The following is a 21155-nucleotide window of genomic DNA, read 5'->3' as shown; positions in this document are numbered from 1 at the left end:
ATATTTGGGGTCGGGAAGGAATTTTCCTCCAGGGCGGATTGGCAGAGGCCCTGGAGGTTTTTCGCCTTCCTCTGTAGCGTGGGGCATGGGTCGCTTGCTGGTGGATTCTCTGCAGCTTGAGGTCTTCAAATCACAATTTTGAGGATTTCAATAACTCAGTCATGGTTAGGGGTTGTCATAAATGTGTATGGGTAGGGTTTTGTGGCCTGCCTTGTGCAGGAGGTCAGACTAGATGATCATATTGGTCCCTTCTGACCTATGAGTCTATGAGTCAGGGACGTTGTCAAAGGCTTTCTGAAAATCTAAGTACACTATATCCACTGGATCCCCCTTGTCCACATGCTTATTGACCCCCTCAAAGAATTCTAGTAGATTAGTGAGGCATGATTTCCCTTTACAAAAACCATACTCATTCTTCCTCAACAAATTATGTTAACCTATGTATCTGACAATTTTGTTCTTTACTATAGTTTCAACCAGTTTGCCTGGTACTGAATTAGACTTATCAGCCTATAATTGCTGCGCTCACCTCTGAAGCCTTTTTAAAAAATTGGTGTAACATTAGCTATCTTCCAGTCATTTGGTACAGAAGCAAGTTTAAATAATGGTTAAAAACTATAGTTAGCTCTGCAATTTCACATTTGAATTCCTTCCTCCCATCTGGTTTTGGTGACTTATTACTGTTTATCAATTTGTTCCAAAACCTACCCTAAAGACTGAATGGGGGGGGTTATCACTATAATTTGTTCAAATATCTTTCAACTTACGTAAGGGTATAAGCTATTGGAAGTCAGTAAGGGCTCAGACTTGTGTGGAACCACCACTATACTAACTCCACAGATCGACTTGTATGTGGTAAGGAAAACTCTACAACTGTTGGTCACATAGGCTGGTATTTTCAAAGAGGACTAAGGCAGTTGGGTGCCCAAATCCATTGAAAGTCAATGGCAATTGGGTGCCTGACTCTCTTAGGCTCCTTTGAAAATTCCAACCACAAGCAAGCCAACTCTCCACCACCTATGCATGGGGCTTTCCTATCAATTCAGGTGCTGCTGAGGTTATTTTGCTGGATCAGTGGCCGGGGGGCACAAGGGTCCCCTGGGAAGGCTGCAGAAATGTGACTGACCTTGAATGGAAGAGAGAACCTATGACATTTAGAAACAGGGGGAGGAGCACTAGATGAATGGTATAACATTAGATAGCCAGATGGTTTAAAAATCTTAAGGTCTGGCCACCCAGCTGAAGCCTCAACATCCATAGAACTTAGGCAGAGACAAATGAGAGCATATTCTGAAAGGAAATAAATTTCCCGGTCTCCTTTAAAATGCCCCTTCTTTTCCGAGTCCTCTAAGGTCCAAGGACTGTGTAGACTGTCCTTTGAAAAACAGCCACATGAATGCCTGGTGTTTGCTTTCCTATGAAAATCTATAACAGAGAAATCATTCCAAGCATCAAAGAACTTCCTAGAATTCTTACCAAAATACAAAATAATTTCAAAAAAAATACAGTCCAACTATTCAGACGTACTTCTATGCTAAAACCATTATCCAGAGTCAAGATTTTTTTTTTTTTTAGAAGAACTGCAGTGAGACGCACTCGACACATTTAGGACTAAGAAGGAGACAAACACACAGTGGAGTTTATTCAGTTATTTCCATATCCCGCCCCCGCCCCATACCTTTAAATGCAAAACTTACAGATTGCATAGATAGATGTTTCACATGTTTGCAGAATGTGCTGGAGCTAGCAATCCTATGTTTGGGCTATTCATATTTGCTTTGCATTCTGTATGCCACTGACTGGCTTCATTAATTAATGAGGCAGAAGAGGGACAATTTCTTTGGGCAAATATGGCTACTGACTGGATGACATTAAAGTAGTTTTATTACAGAATTCTCTCTGTCGCTAGAACTATTGGAAAACCAGACAATGTCCTAAACAGAGACACCTGCAATAGGTTCAGTTTAATGCACACTCATAATTAATACACATGACGACCATATACACATGCACAAAATCCATCAAATTGCTGGTGCAGCCAGTGAAGAAAAAATTGTTTTTGCAGTAGGACCAGGAGAAATTTTTCTCGGTCCTGTGCTGTTCTAGGATGGAATGGCAGGCAGCTTACCCATCCCCTCAGAACAAGTTTGGCCTACTGTTTTTGCTACTGAAATTCTTATATTTCATAACACAGGTTATGTGGCACCCAGATCTTAAAAGTCACCTATCCAAATTTGAACTTTTGAGAGTCCACTGGTCAATCATGCCAGGGTCTTCCTACCACTGAATGAAAAGGTTTGTGCCCAGTATCCCACAAGAGAATAAGTGGAGTAAAGGCTCTATGGAAAACATTGTTGCTGGATTTCTTACCGGTGCCAAAGCTTTCTTCTCCACAAAGTGAGCATCGTCCAGAATCCATCAGATTTGAGAAAAACCTCCAGCCTGTTGGTGTTTCATACACAGGAACTTTCAGTGACTTTGCCACCCTAAAAAAAAATAAAAAAAAGACACAATAAAACACCATGATTAAGACTGTGCATTCATTTACAGGTGGATGTAAGATTTCACAACAATTGCTACAGGGGAGTGATGTTCTGGGTCTTACCATACCTCAAACACATTTAGAAATGGACTTTGATGTAAACAAAAGGGAATGTCTGCAACAGCATCATTCACAAAGGACCTCTGAGTGGAATTTATTTCACCCAGGGCTTGATTGTGTTAACCCCTTGGACTCAATGCAAAGCTTGTCTTTATTTGTGTATTTGTGGGAAACTCAGTCTTAGGGGCTTTATTAGGGCCCTGATTTTTGCCAGGGAGCAATGGTTAGTCACAACAATAGCAATGCGCAGAGCAGTTTACTGTATGATCTTATGTGAACATTTTTTAGAGAAGCCTGGAGCATGGGATGGGCACTTATTTTATAAGTCACACCGAATAAATAAATGCTCAAACTGCCAGAAATTTAAAAAAAAATAAAACTATTTCTTTATTAGCTTTCTCAAATAAAATACAATATACATTCTCCTCCTGGGACCCAGCTAAGGATTTATGAGAATTTAATGTTGCTTCTGTCTTTATTGCTAACTGTGTCTGCTTCTTTTCATTTTGAGTCTGGGATTTTCTATGTCTACTATTTTTTAAAGAAGAAGAATGGGCTTTGAGAGATAGTCAAACAATGTGATTTGCTCAAATACATGGCATTATCTCTCTAGAAACACGCTCACATACAAAGTTAGGTGCCAGTCTTTGAGACACTTAATCCTAGGAATACCTACTCACGCCAGTAAAGTTAAATACATGTTGAGTGTTTGTAGGACTGGTGTCTTAAACTGTATATCCTATTTTAAAAAAAACCCTATATCTTATTATTGCTCATTTTATTTAAAATAATAAACACAGTTACACTGTTTATCTTGTGCATTATCACCTGCTTTCAGGTCCTAATCCCACAGAATGTCCAAGATGAGACGATTCACCTTTTTTCAAACGTAGCCACATCTAGGTGAAGAAGATCACTAAGGACCTGAACTTGCAAATACTGGCATAAGTGCTTAGCTTGTAGTCAGGAGTGCTGAAATCAATGGGGATTGCTTATGATAGTCAATTTAAGCATGTGTGTAAAGGCCTTGATGGTCAGCTTCACCTAGGTGTAGCTGCATATAGAAAAAGATGAGTCTCTTATGAAAAAAGAATTATTCTAGACAAAAGTTAGACATAAAATCCCTTTGTCGGGCTATTACCAAAGAAAATAATCAACAAAGCATCTCTCTCTGATCAAAGTCCAATTATGTGCTATCAAATAAACACCCTGCAATTCCTGTCACAGAGTCAGCTTCCTGCAGTTCCTTTATGCCAGGGAAAGAAAATTTCAGCCATTTCCAGTGCTTTGGAGTTCCAATCTTGAGCCCCAAACTAAGGCAATAGTCTGGCAGGTCTTCCATGCTCTCTGGCCACCCTGTCCCCTGAGCTCTCTTCAGCCCTCCAGACCATAGTCTTCAATATTAAATATTTATATTACAGTAGCACTCAAACATATCCATTGGAATGGGGACTCCATTGTGGCAGGTGCAGTACAAACATAGAAAGAGACAGTCCCTGTTCCCGAGGGAGGACCCTGGAGTTCAGCTAGTTTTCCACTGGCACGGTTTCTGGATCCTCTCCAGGAAGCAGAGACAAAGATCCCTTAGACAGGCAGAACCAAAAAGAAAAGAAATACAGTCTTTAAATCCCTTCTTGCTCCAAAGGAAGAGCTAGCCGAATCTCTTTTACTCCAGGAGAAGGGCAAAGCACAAACTTAAAATCAGTTTTCAATGCCCATCTTGTAGCAGAAAAGCACAAGGAGCAGTCTTTCAATTCCTTTGTTCCAAAAGGTGAACTAGAATACAGTTCAGTCAGGCAGTCCCTGCCCTCTGCCCAGCAGCCTGTTTATTGAGCCATCCCTAGCAGCTTTCTTTTCTCCCTTTATAACTGCTCCAGGTGCCTTTCTAGGAGGCTAAGAAGGCCCAGCTGATTCAGAGTTCTGTGCATTAACACTTGCCTCTCCACCTAGAACCCTATGGCTTTTTACCTCTGACACATCTCTGTTCCCTTGAAGGGCAGTAGATACAACAGCGGCCAGTGCTCCAACTGCAAGTACAGGTGGCTATATCATACCCCAGCTCTTACAACTCACATATAAATCAAAGTGATGCATTACTTGTTAAACAACCCCAATCAAATTTTAAAGAGTGGATATTTTTTTCAGGAGCGGATAAAAATAGATTCTTCACATCGAGTATCAAAAGGTAGAATTTTCAAAAAGTGCCAAAAGTGCTATTGAAAGCAATTAGGACTGAGATTCCTAAGGTCAGGTCTACACTTAAAAAGCTGAAGCGGTGCAGATGCACCAGCGCAGCTGCGCCACTGTAGCACTTCAATGAAGACGCTACTATACTGACGAGACAGCGTCTCTCATCGGCATAGTTAATCCACCTCTGCGAGAGGCAGTAGCTCTGTCAGCAGGAGTAGCCCTCCTGTTGACATAATACTGTCTACACCAGGGGTTAGGCTGGTATAACTGTGTTGCTCAGGGGTGTTGATTTTTCACACCCCTGTGCAACATAGTTATAACTGATGTAAGTTCATAGTGTAGACCTGGCCTGAGTCAAACCCACCCAAAATTTCCAAGCTGTTAATTGTCACCAGTTTGCTAGCAAAGAGATCCATTTACTTTTCCAAATTCCCAATTCAAAACTCATTTTTGTATTTATGAATTAAATCTCAAATAAGAGTTTTTTTCAGAAGATTCTTTGATCCAGCAATGCTTTAAAAAACTGTACATTAAAATTAAAGGGACACTTCCAATTTGAGATCTAGCCAAATTAAATACAGTTTAAAGTGTTTCTGTTATACATACACCCCATAGCCCCCCTTGCCAGATTTTATGCTTAAATAATATTTCCTATTTAAAAAAAATATTCTCCTCTGTTGTTTTGTGGAAGAGTCAGGAAACTGACTATAAAGAAGGAAATGGCAAAACTTGATATACACAGAACACTGCCAAACACATACAGTAAACAAACTACAGAGAAGTAGTTTGCTTCTCTTTCATCTAATTTAGTTACAGTCATTTTTGTTACTTGCCACAATAGGGCTAACAAAATTTCCCTTTAAATTCAGTATAAACATTAAAAAAATATTCCAATCTGCATTTCTCGTCTCGATCAGATAAACACATCAGACCTCTTCTTTCTCTTCTTCCTTCCTTTAACAGTCAAGCAAACTAAAGATAACGAACAAAAAAGAGAACAGAAGGGCAAACTCTCGGAGGTCCTGAATTACGGCAGGTTGATATATGTATATGATGTATATGATATATGTATGATATATGGAAAAAATTGTGAAAAATATAAAAACGTCCAAGTCATTTTCATTCTGTTTCAGAAAGGAATGGATTTACTTTATTTGATATTTTCACGAAAGGTTTAATCAAATTTTTGCTTCAATCTTTTTTTTTAAAATGTAAATTTTTTGGCTTTCCTGTCTAACCCTTTTTCATTTTTTTCCCACCTCCCTTTTCCACTTGCCACTGAAGAAGGCAGAGAGGGAGGAGGGAAGCAGAAAACCAAACAGACAAAAACTGAAAGCATGGTTCCATTTTTCATTTTACAATTTTGTCAGAAAAAAAAAGAAAAGTTTGAAAAATATATTTTCCTGAAAATTTTTGACTTTTAAAAAAGGCCTTTTTTATTAAATATTTTTCATCTGAAATCTGCAAGCAGCTTTAGCTCTGATCTTGTAAGTTACTCCATATGGGCACCTACACAGAGACCCGCAGATATCCATGGGGCTCCATACAGCCACAGGGGTCCGTCCACATCGAGTCACTTGCAGAATCAGGGCCCAAGCTGCGCCTGGCATCCTAGCCCATGGCTCCTCCAAACAGGAAACAGGACAAGACAGCAAAAATGCACCAAGAAAGCCATTTCCCCTGAAGAAGCTCGGCCCTTCTTTCCAGAAGATAGAAACCATGTACAGCATTCTAATCAACAAGCCTTCTCTTGACGTGCTTTACATTTGATGATCACCCCAATCCTAAACTGTAATGATGAACTGATTACTGTGGGTGATTAAATAGGACATATTTCTTCCAGCAGTCACCACCAGATGTCTAGGGTGCCACTAGCAAAGCCTGCATATGAAAGCCAAAAATCAATTCTTTTGGAGACATAACTTCTCCCACAAGTGACAGACTCACTAAACCTCATCACATTTAAGTAGCACACTTGTAGCAGACAAAAGGTAAATGAATGGCTATGCTCTTATGTTTCTCAGGCACAAAAGCAACTAAACTATTGCACCTCATTGGGAAAATATATTTTATCTGAAGTACAAAACCCACTGGAGTTCAAGCAATAGTAAGAATTATCCACCAAGGAGAGGGGGACTTGAACGGAGAAGGTACAAGCAGGAGGCTGGATCCTCAACTTGTTTACCCTGTGTTTGATTTAGACACTGAGTTTCTTGGAGCAGAACTATGTCTTCCTCTGTTTGTACAGCACGACCCACATTGATGGCTTTTAAAATATGCCATCATATGAAGCCGATTATATCATACAGAGTTGAACAGGTGGCCACTTAGGTGAGCAGATCAGGAACAGAAAAATATTAAAACTCTGTTTACTGTGACAATAACTATGGGCTGGGAAGGGAAGATGTTCCCGATTTGCTAAGAGCAGAAAAATCTTTTGAGGCAGCTCTAACAACATCCCAATGAACTACTGTGCTTGCAAAAGTTTCCAAGGTCTTGTTTCCCCACAGCTGACAGTGTTTTGGGGATAGGAAATTCTTTCACTTATGCTATTCCAAATTTCCTGGCCGTGGGATGATCATGTTAGTCCTCCACAAAGAATGAACAGCTTCCAGGACACCTCTCAACCACCACCCACAAGTTTCCAGGTGTTGTTATGCTAGTTCAGACATTTCCGTTCACCAGGCCAGCTTTGCAAATAAAGATGCTGATTTTGCTGGCCTTACTTTTACTATAAACCAAGCCTCTAAAACAAAAAAACGTAATTATAAAAATTAGTTTATAGTCTGAAATGGCAGAGTTGTTTCTTAAAGCTATTTTTCCCTCCTGGTCTTGACTGGCTTGAAAGGAGATAAAGAGGTATAAATAAAAATCTACATCAGGTTTTGTTTTTTCTGTTCCACTGTACTAATCAGAGAGAGTTAGACAATGTTAGGTTAAGGAGGCAACTAGGGTGACCAGATGTCCTGATTTTATAGGGACAGTCCCGATTTTTGGAGCTTTTTCTTACATAGGCACCTATTACCTTCCACCCCCTGTCCTGATTTTTCACACTTGCTGTCTGGTCACCCTAGAGGCAATATGAGCTAGTGGATAAGGAAGTAGCCTGGGAGCCAGCAGCTCTTAGTCCTAATCCAAGCCATCCTGCATGACCTGGGGCAAGTCACTCCACCTTTCTGTCTCTCTTTTTTTCCTCCCACCTGTTATCCATCTAATCTATGTCGACCGTAAACTCTTCAGAACAGAGACATGTGTCACTATGCTACTTAGCGCAATAGGGCCTCAGTTCCAAATGGACATTTAGGGGCTACTGCAATACAAATAATAATAATGTTCAAAATAATCTCCCCTACACTTACAGCTACAAAAGGAGAATAAAGAGATGAGCTCCAATGTTAAGTATGGCTACATAAGCTTTGGAAGACCATGACACACTGCTAATAATGCATGGCTATAGCTTCATCAAAGGGTTGGGAATTTACATGTGTAGCTCTCAGCATCCGTGGGAGATAGATCCCCGTGCATTGTGATGAAAATATGCCTTTTAGACAGCACAGGTTTGAGGAAATGTGGAACTCATGAGCGTAATTTATTTCCATTGGTGGATCTCAACTTATTTAAAAAAATTAAAGTTCTGATGATTCTGGAGGTCTTTCAAAAACATTTTTGAATACCACTTTTGCAGCGACCACAGATTTCTCCAGAAAAGTACAAAGCTCTTCAATGTAGTCTTTTATCTTTTGCTGTTCACCTCAGAAACAAAAACACGTCTCTGGCATCCAATATCTATTTTCAGAGTTGCTCTGTAGTTTCAAATTTGCTATAAAATGGTCCCATTTTCTACATCCTGTGTGCTGTCCCCTAAGGGCTGAAGTTCAGAATTATGAAAGGCACAGTGAAACCTGAGCACCCTCTCCTTTTTCCACTGTCACTTCATGGAGTTAAAGGGCAGTGAAGTGAGAGTCCATAAAATAAGAAACGTCTCTTGGAGCAGTCATTTCCATCAGCTGGCTATATGTTGCATAAAAAGCCATATATTAAATTCCTAGAGGAAGTCAAACAAAAGTTTCATAACTGCAGTAAAAAGAGCATCAAAATCCTCATCAAAAGGGGCATAACATGTTCAACAGAGTTAGCAAACAAGAATGCAAAACAGGAAAATATTTAGAGAAGAAGGAAACAAATTTTTTCTATCCAGGAAGTTATTCAACATTCAGAGCCAGAGAACACGATTAGAGGAGAAAATTTCCATTGCTTCCACCCCTGCAAATTATCACTATGAGGAGGTGATCAAGACAAGAACTGCAGCTGGTTCTGCTACAGAGCAGAATTAGAAAATTTACTTCGAGATACCAAAAATGTTTTTTCCCTGAGTTACAAGGTATACACATCTGCTAACCAATCAATCTGCATGCAACTACACAGGCAGAACTACATCTGTCAGTCACTGACAGGAGCAAGCATGGCCAGCTGTACTGAAAAGCCTGCCAGTTGAGACAGCTTCCATAGCAAAGGATACTATCCCCTGTGGACTGAAACTTGCTAATAAGCTTAGAAGCACTATAGCAATAAACTGAATTCCTACAGCAGAGCATAACTTCATGAATCACAAGAACATAAGAGTGGCCACACTGGGTCAGACCAAAGGTCCATCCAGCCCAGTATCCTGTCTACCAACAGTGGCCAATGCCAGGTGCCCCAGAGGTAGTGAACCTAATGGGTAAGTGATCTCTCTCCTGCCATCCATCTCCACCCTCTAACAAACAGAGACATCATTCTTTATCCATCCTGGCTAATAGTCATTAATGGACTTAACCTCCATGAATTTATCTAGTTCTCTTTTAAACCCTGTTATAGTCCTAGCCTTCCAAACAATCTGAAAGAACCAAGTTGGACTTTTTATCTTACAGGCCAAAGAAATACTCCAAACAAGGGAAGTTCAGACCCCTGGACCTTTCAACTTAAGAGAAGGGAAACCATCACTAACTCAATGTAAGAGTGTTCCTATTCTCTTCCACCTACAAAGTCCACAGATCTGTTAACCAATGGGAATTATATAGCAGTGTGCTTTCAGGGAGTCAAACCGAATTATATAGAGAGTTTTAAAATTCCTTTAAAACTGATGGCTCACCATACTGTGATGCATCCTCCACCAAAGGCAGCATTCATTGATGCCTGAATGTGCAGCTTACAAAATTTTGAGATTGTGTGAATGGATGACCAGGTGGCTGTCCTACAGATATTATGCTATGGAGCACAAGAACTCTTTGCCCAGGAGGGTGTGACCACTCTCAATCAGGCAGCATTGATGTTGCTTGCTAGAGAGACACTCTGGCTTGCAGGCTTCATGCCTGGATGCACTGTTTCATCCATCTTGAAGCTCTTTTCTTAAGATACTGGATAGTAGAAAATGAATAGAGCATTGGACTTACAAAAAAACCTGTATGTGGCAGATGTAGCTCTTGAGAGCGCTATGAACATCCAATGTACACCCGAGTTTCTCTCTTGGGTGTGCTGGCTCTGGACAAAAAGAGAGGAGCATGATTTGTCTGTGCGAAAAACTGAGTTAATTTTTGGGATAAAGGCTGGACCTGTTCAAAGAACAGGAAAGTGTGCTATTCATTGCAGCCACTTGACATTTTAATGGTGAAACTATGTCACCCTTGATCTGGCCCTCCTGCAAGAGGGCCGTGATCTGCAATACAAATGGCAGAGGAGGAGAGAAACTACATTTCTCGTTCCGGGGCTTGAACTTCCACCAAGTGCCAGAATAAGAAGGAATTGTGGAAGCTTTTCTAGATGCTAGAAGAGTGACTATTATGCCTTCCAAGTATCCCCTCTCATGCAAGACTACTCAAAAGTCAGGTAGGTAGCCTTAGGTACTGTGGCTCTGGATGACAAACTGGTTCCTGGGAGAGCAGATACTGTCTTAATGGGAGGACAGTGGAGTTAGAGTGACCCACATTGAGGGGACTAAAAAACCAGAGCCTCCTTAGCCAGTACAGAGCCACTAATATTACTAGCACCCTGTCCCTCCTGATCTTCTGGATAGTTCTGGGTAGAAGGGGGAGATGAGGAAAGGTGTAGGAGGCTTACTGGCCACCTCTGGGAGACAGTATCTGGGCCTATTACCCTCGGGTCCTTCTACAGGGAGAAAAGGGAGAGGAATTTGCAGTCATGTGTGATACAAATAGGTCAATCAGTGGGTTCCTGAATTTCCTCACTAGGAACTGAAACAGAGAAGGAAATTCATGGTCAAAATCTTTCTTTTTTGAAAATATTTTTTGCTGTGCAGCAGGAGCTCTACTAAACCTTCCTGCAGCTAGAGAGGCAGAACAAAACACTGTCAGGCCCTTCGGTTCAGTTGGCCACTCCCTCTCTTATCAGTCACTGAAAGGAAGGATAGCTCAGTGGTTAGAACACCACCTTAGAAGACTCTGTTACAATTGCCTTCTCCAGCACAGACGTCCTGTGGGACCCTGGGCAAGTCATTTAGTTTCTGTATGTCTCAGTTCCCCAGCTGTATAAGGGGGAATAGCACTGCTCTACCTAACAGGAATGTTGTGAGGAGAAATACATTAAAGATTGTGAAGCCTCAGATACTACAGTGATTGGGGGATGAGGGCTAGATAAGTCCCTTAGATAGGTAGGTAGGCAGGTCTGGTTTTGCCTCTATAGCTGTATGTGGACTGAGAGACCATTAGTTAATGGATCTGTGGACCCTGTTGATGAAAGAAAATTTTATGACTATTAATAACATGTGAAGCCATGCAATCTAATGACACTGGTGGTAAAAGCATGGACTAGTTCAGACAAGCTGTCAAACATGCAGACCCACATCAGGAGGGGACTATCCCATCCTAGGGAGGTTGCCTTGCTAGTGCAATGTTTACTTCTATATGCTACAGTGCTGGGTTTCATTCTGAGAACTCTTCAGAGATAACAAGTTGAGTGTCCTGGAGAAGCAGGCTGTCTCCCCCTTTACCACAGCCTGCCTTGATCATAGGGCATGTATGGCAAACTTCATTTATTGGAAACCTTCATCCACTGCTTCCCCAGCATCCTGCCCAAAACACAGACCAACATACCAATTCTAGACACATTTTCTGTCACTCTTCCCAACTATGGAAGAAGACAGCTGAGCACAGCAGTTTAAGGCAGAGGGGCATGGGGATACATTTGCAAGCTGAATCTTGGGGCCTGCCTTTGGATGGTTTCAGTTGAATGGTTTCACAGGAGGCCCAAATTTGCTTGAAATGGCCCTAAAGCTGATGTTTCTGGGCATAAAATGACCACCTACCAGAGAGTCAGGAAGAAATTCCCCACATTTATGCCCCGGTTCTTAAGTAGGGTGTATTGGAGACACTTTTCTGGATATGTTTAGTTGTAGGGTGTTGCTGCCTTCATGCCCCAAATGCTGTCCATTGTGTTATCCACACCACAGGTCTTGTTCTTTGCTCTACTCTAGTTCCTATCTGCTCATGTGCTATAAGTAGAGAGCTGATGGGAGTGAGGTAAGCTGGTGGCAAGGCAGACCAAGGAAGAAATATGAATACAGAGATATGAGAGGGGAAGAGGGCAAGAAAGTTAGGGAAACAGGCAGCAAAAGAGGGAAGTTGAAAGGTACAGAACAAAGAGTGGAAGAAGAGAAGAGAAAGTTCAGACCAAAAAGTGGGAGAGGTAAAAGGGACACATAGAAGAAAGAAGATAGAAACAGGAGGGGGGAAATATCTTACATCACATTCATAACTCTGTGTGCCATACAGCAGCACTAGGAGCTTGAGAGATATGCCCTGAATCATAGGTTTCATCCTACTGTAGATGATTTTCACAAATGCAGATGGAGACCCAAAGTGAAAGGCAATGTAAGCTATACATCAGCATCTGTAACTTACACACCGAGTGGGTAGAAGGGTGGGGCATGACATCAGGAAAAGCAACTGATAAGACAGCATAAGAAGGTTACTTTCCTTGTTCCAACTCTACCCTTCTATCCCTGGGATGTGTAAATTGCACCAACTTACTGATGTGTAACACATACCATCATTTATGCCACATGCTGCATATAGCCCTAACAGCCTGAACTGTGGCAAAATGCTACAAACCAGCCCCTCTTCTGTCAGTCAAAGCAGAGATCATAAAGATCATCCATTTTGTTTTTATGGTGAAACTGCTCTTGTGCTGTGAGTATCTAGAGTGGCTTGAGTCCAAATATCCCATTTTAAACAAAAAGCCTCAAATAATGATACATTACTCTGCAAAATAATCAGAAACAACATTCTGATAGGTCCCAATTCAGCCCAGTTCTTTAGCATGAGATTAGTCCCACTGAAGTCAACGGGACTACTCACATGCTTAAAGTTAGGCATGCATTTCATTACTTTGCTGAAGTGGGACTATAACTGGGCCCATTCCAAACCCCTGTGTCCAAAACTTAGCTCTGAATTTGGAGGTTCAAGCACATTTTTATTTAGATTTTTTTTTATACCCAAGGTTAATTTTCCATGTCTGAAGCCATTCTATTCATGACTAGCAGAACTCTTGATTTACCTTGTGTATATGCTCTGTGGATATGAACTGTTTAAAAGGAATACAACAATCTTGGGAGCATTCTGGTTAATGTCTTCTCAGACACTTAATGGGATAGACTTCAAACGAGCATTCTCACTTGCCTTGTTTCTACTGAAATGTTCACTATATCAGTAAGACTCCACTATAAAGCTTTCCTTAGACATCTGCATGAAGTATTTGTTAGCTCTTGCTGAACTGGGGGAGAGGGCCTTTACATACTGGATCTAAACTGTATGAATACTATCACCCTAATTATAGTGTACATTTAAGAATCAAGGCTGTTTTACATTAACCTAAATCTGCACCCAATATGCTACAATAATAATCGCAGAAGAAAAATATTCTGAAACAAAAGTGATATTACATTTGACAGTTAGATATATATTTTTACAGCTCCATTTTTGCAACAAATAAAACCTGAACAAGCTGCTTTTTCATGGGGAAGATAATAAAAGCAGGTTAAAATATGAATAAAACCTATGGTAAAGCTGTACAGTAGAAGGGCTAGTACTGTCTCAGCCTAGCTTGGTAAGTCTCCAAATGTTTTATTAAATTAAATAAAAACAGAACCATATCAGGCAGATGGAGAAAGGGGCTCAAAATATTTATTCATTAGAAGAAGGCATCCCTGGAGATTTGAATGCCTACCCAGAGCTGAAAGCCAGGATTCTGATTTCTGTTACACTGGGGTAATGCCACTGAAGCCAGATGAAGTTACCTGGGTATAATGGAGTTCAGAATCTAGTCTGGAAAATTTGATACTGGAGGATGATTTTTAATGGCAAATTCTGAAAAGGGAACAGGCTGATGTGGGAACATTGCTTGTCCTCCTTCATCAGTAATTAGCTGGACCCTTTATTTTACAACCAACCATCCACTTATGCCAAAAATTCTTCTTCTTTAGGTTTCATGGTCATACACAGGGCATGCAACTGGCATGATGCAGGGGGGATGGAAGTGAGGAGGTGGGAAATACATATTCAACATTATTTTGTTCTGGTGTGAGAAATACAAATACAGTCCTGCTTAAATTGAGAAACCAGATCAACGTCCACTGAACGTATTTCTTATTTTATTTACACGGGCTAATGAAAACTGACATCTTTCTCTCTCACTTTGCTGCCCATTGGAGACAACAGATCATATTTTATGGAAAGAACTACATAAGGTCTATGCACAGATTGGGCCTGAGCAGGCTCTCATTTACATTGGGTTTGCACTGACATAATTTCGCAAACTTCAGACTCCCAATTTTTATGGGTGAACATCCGAGGAGAATCTGGTCCAATGTATTCTTTATGCAGCCATAAAAGAAGTGTAGAGAACACACGTAACTCACACATCACAAATGACAGGCACTAAACTAACATTCTTGGAGCCCCATTAAAATCGGACGACTTCTCAGAATAAACCACTGTCAATTCTAGTCAGTCAGCTGGGATCCCTGACAAAGTCTCTGTATCAGTTTACTCTAAAGATAAGAGTCAAAGCCTGGGGAGGACCTTACCTTGATAAAATTCTCTAAATCTGGTAAATCAGAAGATTGATTTTTTCATTCTAGGTGAAGTATTGAATGGAGTCAAACAAACCCAGTTTTGATCCTGTTCAGAAATGATTACTTAACTTGGGGAAAGAAAGAAGGATTAATAAAAGAATTATTTTAGAAGTATTTACCGCATGTCTCTCTCTCTCTTGACTTTTTCAACCTGCAGGTGTCAGCTGCACATTAAAAATATCCTGACAGGCACATGGGAGAGAAGGCCTGAAAATGCTCCTGGCAAATGTACACACGCACCTCATCAACACATTTTTCAGTACTGCTCAACCCCAGGGAGCCATGGGGTGGAGTGTACAATATGACTGGTTTCATGGTCTGGGTACAGCTTTGGGCCTGACATTGTACACCCTCAGCTCCCAGCAAAGTCAACAGTAGCTGAAGGTACTTAGCATTTTAGAGGGTACCTTCTGTGTTAAATTTAATCTAAACTCCAGTTAATAAAACACCCTCATTTAGTCAAAAAGGTTTATGAGGACAAATGCCTTCTCTACTATAAACTAAAGATTGATACAAATGCATTAGTGTTTCTTTTAGCTTCTTCAGTCTTTTCCTAACTAAAGATGCTCAAAACACACTTTTAGATTAGGAAAATGACTTCATTAGGAAAAAGGGTCTATATTATACATGTATTGGCAAACCCCTACCTCTTTTCCTCCTCCAGACAAATCCTAAAAGTTTGTAGGCTTCAAGGTAAAGTAAAGCATATCCAAAAATATTCCCAAAGTCAGACATTGTCATCTGCTTCCCAAAGAGCAATTAGCTTTTGAGTGGAATTCCAAAATAGGTGTGAAGTTAGACTTCTTATTTCTATCCTCCCCAATTTGCCTTGAATGTTAAAATCTATGCTCCAGTCAGACAGCATTTTTCAAGAGTTAATATATTGCCTCATGTGAGGATGGCAGTTTCTAGGACCCTGCATGGGGTTCCAGGGCTCCTTTATTGAGTCAGCCTGCTGTGCTGTCAAGATCTTAAACACAGCATAGAGATGAAGGGTTATTTTTGCTGACCCACTCTGAGGTCAGATCAGGCAGGTCCTTCCCAAGGTTTAAGGTTTAGAGGGTTTGTCTACATGGGGAAACTCAAAAAAATTAATCCAAATTAACTAAAAGTGGGAATTTAAAGTGGATTAGTTAAATTGCATTAAACTCCTGTGTGGACATCCTCATTCAGAATTACAGTGGGCTTATAAGGCCTGGTCTACACTACGCGTTTATACCAAATTTAGCAGCATTAAACCGATTTAATGCTGCACCCATCCACAGAACGAAGCCCTTTATATCGATTTAAAGAGCTCTTAAAACCGATTTCTGTACCTCTGCCCGACGAGGGGGGGGGAGTAGCACTGAAATCGGTATTGCCATGTCAGATCAGGGTTAGTGTGGCCACAATTCGACGGTATTGGCCTCCAGGCGGTATCCCACAGTGCACCATTGTGACCGCTCTGGAAAGCCATCTGAACTCGGATGAACTGGCCAGGTAGACGGGAAAAACCCCGCAAACTTTTGAATTTCATTTCCTGTTTGCCCAGCGTGGAGCGCTGATCAGCACGGGCTGTATGGGAGACACTGGATCTGATCACTTTATGGGGAGACAAATCTGTTCTGTTAGAGCTCCGTTCCAAAGATGAAATGTCAAAGCATTTGAAAAAATCTCCAGACAGAGGCTAAAGCAGGGACTCAACACACTGCTGCGTGACAAGCGTAACGGAAAGCCAAAGAATCAAATGGACACTATGGAGGGAGGGAGCGGGGACTGAGGACTCCAGTTATTTCACAGTCCCCGCAGTCTCCAAAAAGCATTTGCATTCTTGGCTGAGCTCCCAATGCCTGAAGGATCAAAAGCATTTTCCTGGGTTGTTCAGGGTATATCTTATCAATTTACTCCCTTCCTCCCCTGTGAAAGAAAAGGGAAAAAAAATCGTTTCTCGCCTTTTTTCAATGTCACAGTATGTCTACTGCATGCCGCTGGTAGATGCGGTGCTGCGGCGCTGAACAGCAGCATCCCCTCCCCTTCCTTTCCTGATGGCAGACAGTACAAAATGGTGGAAAACCATCCTCATCATCCCCCGAGTGCTCCTGCCTGGCCTCGGTGAGGTTGGCCGGGGGCGCCTGGGCAACAATGGGAATGACTCCTGGTCATTCCCGGCAGACGGTGCAAAAGGATTGAAAACCGTCCTCATCATAGCAACTGGGGGCTGAGCTCCATCAGTCCCCACCTTTCATGTCTAATGAAGTATCTGTACTGCCTGGACTATCATAGCAGTGGGAGGCTGCCTTCCCCTCGTTTTATCTCACTAAAAAGTCAGTGTTTCTTATTCCTGCATTCTTTATTACTTCATCACACAAATGGGGGAAACACTGCCACAGTAGCCCAGGAGGGTTCGGGAAGGAGGGAAGCAACGGGTGGGGTTGTTGCAGGGGCACCCCGTAGAATGGCATTATCATTTCTGCGGGATCTCTGGGGCTCTGATCCAGAGTGGCTGTGGTCGCTGGTTCTCTAGTACACTTGCCCCATTTTCTAGGCAGAACTGACTCTATCTTTAGACAAAACATAAAGAAGGGAATGACCTGAGGAGTCATTCCCATTTTTGTCCATGTGCCCCCGGCTGACCTCAGCAAGGCCAGCCAGGAGCACCCATGACAGCAGCAGATGGTACAAAAGGACTGATAACCGTCATCACCAATTCAATTTACAATGGCAGATGGTGCAATAGAGATGGTAACCATCTCTGCTACCTTGCAAAGGCAAATGAATGCTGCTGTGTAGCACTGCAGTACCACGTCTGTCAGCAGCATCCAGTACACATATGATGACAATGACAAAAGGATAAACAGGCTGCATGGTTGCCATGCCATGGCGTCTGCCAGGGCAATCCAGGGAAAAAGGGCGCGAAATGATTATCTGCTGTTGCTGTCACGGAGGAAGGATTGAGTGACGACATTTACCCAGAATCACCCGCGACACTGTTTTTGCATTGGGATCTCAACCCAGAATTCCAATGGGCGGGGGAGACTGCGAGAACTATGGGATAGTTACGGGATACTCACACTCCAACGCTCCAAAAATTGATGCTAGCCTCGGTACATGGACGCATACCGCCGAAATAATGTGCTTAGTGTTGCCGTGTGCACTCGACTTTATACAATCTGTTTTAAAAAACCGGTTTATGTAAAATCAGAATAGTCCCATAGTGTAGACATATCTTGAGTTTATCTTAATTCACTTCTGAAGTAAATTAAATTAAACCAAATTAAGAATACTTTAATTCTGAATGAGTATGTCTACATAGAGGTTTAATGTGGTTTAACTAATCTGACTAACTCACACTTTCAGAAAAATTAATCCAAATTAGCTAAGTGTCCCCCTGTAGACAAGCTTTTAGTCTCTCTTTAACATGGAGGGAATGCAGGACAGGGAGAGAAGATCCTGGCAGAATAATGCCCAAGGAACAACTAAGCTCAGGACAAAGATGTGGCTGAGGAATATATTTAGTTTTTCCTTAAATTAAACAATAAAAGCAACATTCCAGGAAAGACGTAAATTTGGAACATATCCAGTGCGTGAGTGCACGTCCACATGCACAAACTGTTCAAAGTAGGGTGGGAATTTATGAGTGCTTAATGGTGTACAAGGAAAAGGTGGGTTTCAGCTCAGAGAATTCCCTGAGTCTATTAAGTTAAATGTATTTCTATTCAATCCCAACAGCAAATAAATTACATCTATTTCAAGTATTCACTAATTTTCAATTAGAAGAAAAAATGGAAAGATTCAGTAACACCCTGGCTATGTTTGCAGTGTAATTACAGAATCACAGAACTGTAGGGCTGGACAGAACCTCGAGAGGCCATCTACTCCATCCCCCCGCACTGAGGTAGGATGAAGTATACCTGGTGCCCAGGCTATAGAAGCCTACACAATACTTCTTTTAACAGTAAAACCTATTGGGCTCAGAATTCTGACAGTTTTAGTTTCCGGCCACTCCACAACAAAAAATATGAAAAACATTAGCACTAATACTTAAAATAAAGCTACAAAAACACTAGACTACACACACATACACGCACACACACCCCTGGACAGCAAAACAGCTGCAATTCACCCCTTCTGAGCATCTGAGGAAGCTAACAGCTGTGGCTAGATTCAAACTCAGATACCCCACATAGCAATGCAATCCACTACTGCTAGTCACAACCAGGCTAGCCCTTCCTGACATGTTTGCTGAGCCTATGTGCAATATGACCACTTCAAATCCTCTCCCACTCTTTCATGAGTGTTTTACAGTCTTAGAATCCCTTGGAGCATGGGACGAGGATTGCAAAATTGAGCCCCACGATGAAGGGTACAGTACTGAGCATAAAAATGCAGACAGTAGATCCTCTGAAAATTCTGGGAAGTATGTTCCCTGAACTATGCAGCTAACTTCTTTCTTTTCTGTTGGTCTCATTTCAGAGTCTTGCCCTCTGACTCTCGTCTTTATTTTCATTTAACTATGTAACACTAATGGGTTGTAAGAAATTCACCGCAGTAGCAACACAGCAGCAGCAGAAGCAGTCATGTGAAAAGGATGTTCTACTTCTGGATATTCTCACTCCGCACACAGCATGTTCCCTTAAAAGGCCGCAAGCGTATATACTGAAAGGAGTAGAACTAAACAAAGTCTGCCCTCCCATATATGGTCAAGTTTTACAGTTATACTCCCCCCTGCCTTTAATTTATTAAGCAAAAAGTGATGGAATGCTGAGTCCTAACGCAGAGAACAGATAACCAGGACATTTCACTGAGATAAGATGCAAACTGCTATCACTGGCAAGACTTCCAGGAGCACTGGACAGAATGAAATATTTGATAGACAGTGAGTTCTCTTTCCTCTTGTTTTCTGCCATTTTATATTTCATACAAAAATATCATAACAGTTGCATACAAGATAGAAACCTGTACTTCAAATAAAAAACAAGTGGTAGCAGACACTTTGTTCCGTTGCAAAGAGTTTAGAAACATTTTGTCGCACCTTTTTCTTCAAAGTTTCAGTTCTAAAACATTTTCTTCAAGCAGCACAAATATACAGAAACAAATTATGGGGCTAGGATTTGTTACTGACTTGAGAATTAGTAGCTTTGTGGGTTTTTAAAAAAAAGGTTTCTAGGATTTTCTTTAACAGCTATTAACAAAGCTTAAATCATGTCACTTTGTTAAATTATTTCATGGACCATTTTAATTCATTTTCCTTCAGTGGGGTCCCTGAAGTCATGGAAAAATGAGTGCTGTGCCAAATTATTATTTGAACATTTTCTCCTGCCTATCACTTACAAGTTGGGCTTTTCCTGTGTGTAAAAGCTTTCAATGGCATAAACCAAAAATGAGTCCCAGGAGAAAAACAAAGCCATATAAGCATTACCCATCTGTCTCATAAGCAATGCCCACCCTTTTAATGCACAGAAACACCACACACAAGACACTTATTAGAGCTACTAGGAGTATATTCATTCCAAACGCAACCAGCACTAAGCAACATTTGTCGGTTTACGCTTCAAGGATATGAGCTTTCGTATGAAAGTTTGGCCCTTGGCTTTAAATTTCTAAAACAAAAAAATAAAATAAAGATCTCCCCCTTTGGGCCTTTCGAGTTTATTAAATTTCTCTTGTATTCTGTAATGACAGATTTGAAAAAACTTCTTGCCATCATAACGATCAATTAAAAACTTTGGTGAATGCACTCTCACTAATGTTACTTATATTCATTGCTGCTGTCTACAGCTTATTTTGTGAATATATAGTTCTATATCCAGCAGGGCCAGCTCCAGCTTTTTTGCCACCTCAAGCGGCGAAGAAAAAAAAAAGTTAAAGCCGCAATCGGCGGCACTTTGGCAACAGCTCTACCGCGCCGCTTCATTCTTCGGTGGCAATTCAGCGGTCAGTCATTCCCTCCGAGACGGGCTGAATTGCCGCCGAAGACCTGGATATGCCATCCCTTTCCATTGGGTGCCCCAACCACCTGCTTCCTGCGCTGGTGCCTCGAACAGGCCCTGATATCCAGCACTGGCCGTCTCCAAATTTTCTTACATACAAATACTGTACACCCATATTCAGTCATGCTACAAACATATCCCAGTACAACAGATGTAAAACTGATCCAAGTCCTGTATCTAGGCTTTACTGTACCATACAGACTTTGTAAAGCGATGAAAAACTAGTTTCTATTCTGATCCCTAGGACCTGGTACCTCTCCATCTCAGT

General features: G+C 41.3%; 1 protein-coding gene across 1 annotated transcript in view; it reads right to left on the bottom strand.

Moving 5' to 3' along the window:
- PGM5 (phosphoglucomutase 5) overlaps positions 1-21155 on the bottom strand; it is a 152451-nt gene that overhangs the window by 81185 nt on the left and 50111 nt on the right. Inside the window, exon 7 of the mRNA XM_032801810.2 lies at positions 2371-2486. Coding sequence (XP_032657701.1) covers positions 2371-2486 — 116 coding nt within the window. The remainder of the gene's footprint in view (positions 1-2370; positions 2487-21155) is intronic.

The sequence above is a fragment of the Chelonoidis abingdonii genome, chromosome 6, assembly GCF_003597395.2.
Source record: "Chelonoidis abingdonii isolate Lonesome George chromosome 6, CheloAbing_2.0, whole genome shotgun sequence".
Taxonomy (NCBI): domain Eukaryota; kingdom Metazoa; phylum Chordata; order Testudines; family Testudinidae; genus Chelonoidis; species Chelonoidis abingdonii.
The sequence above is the reverse complement of the archived record's forward strand: the minus strand, read 5'-3'. Positions and strand labels throughout refer to the sequence as shown.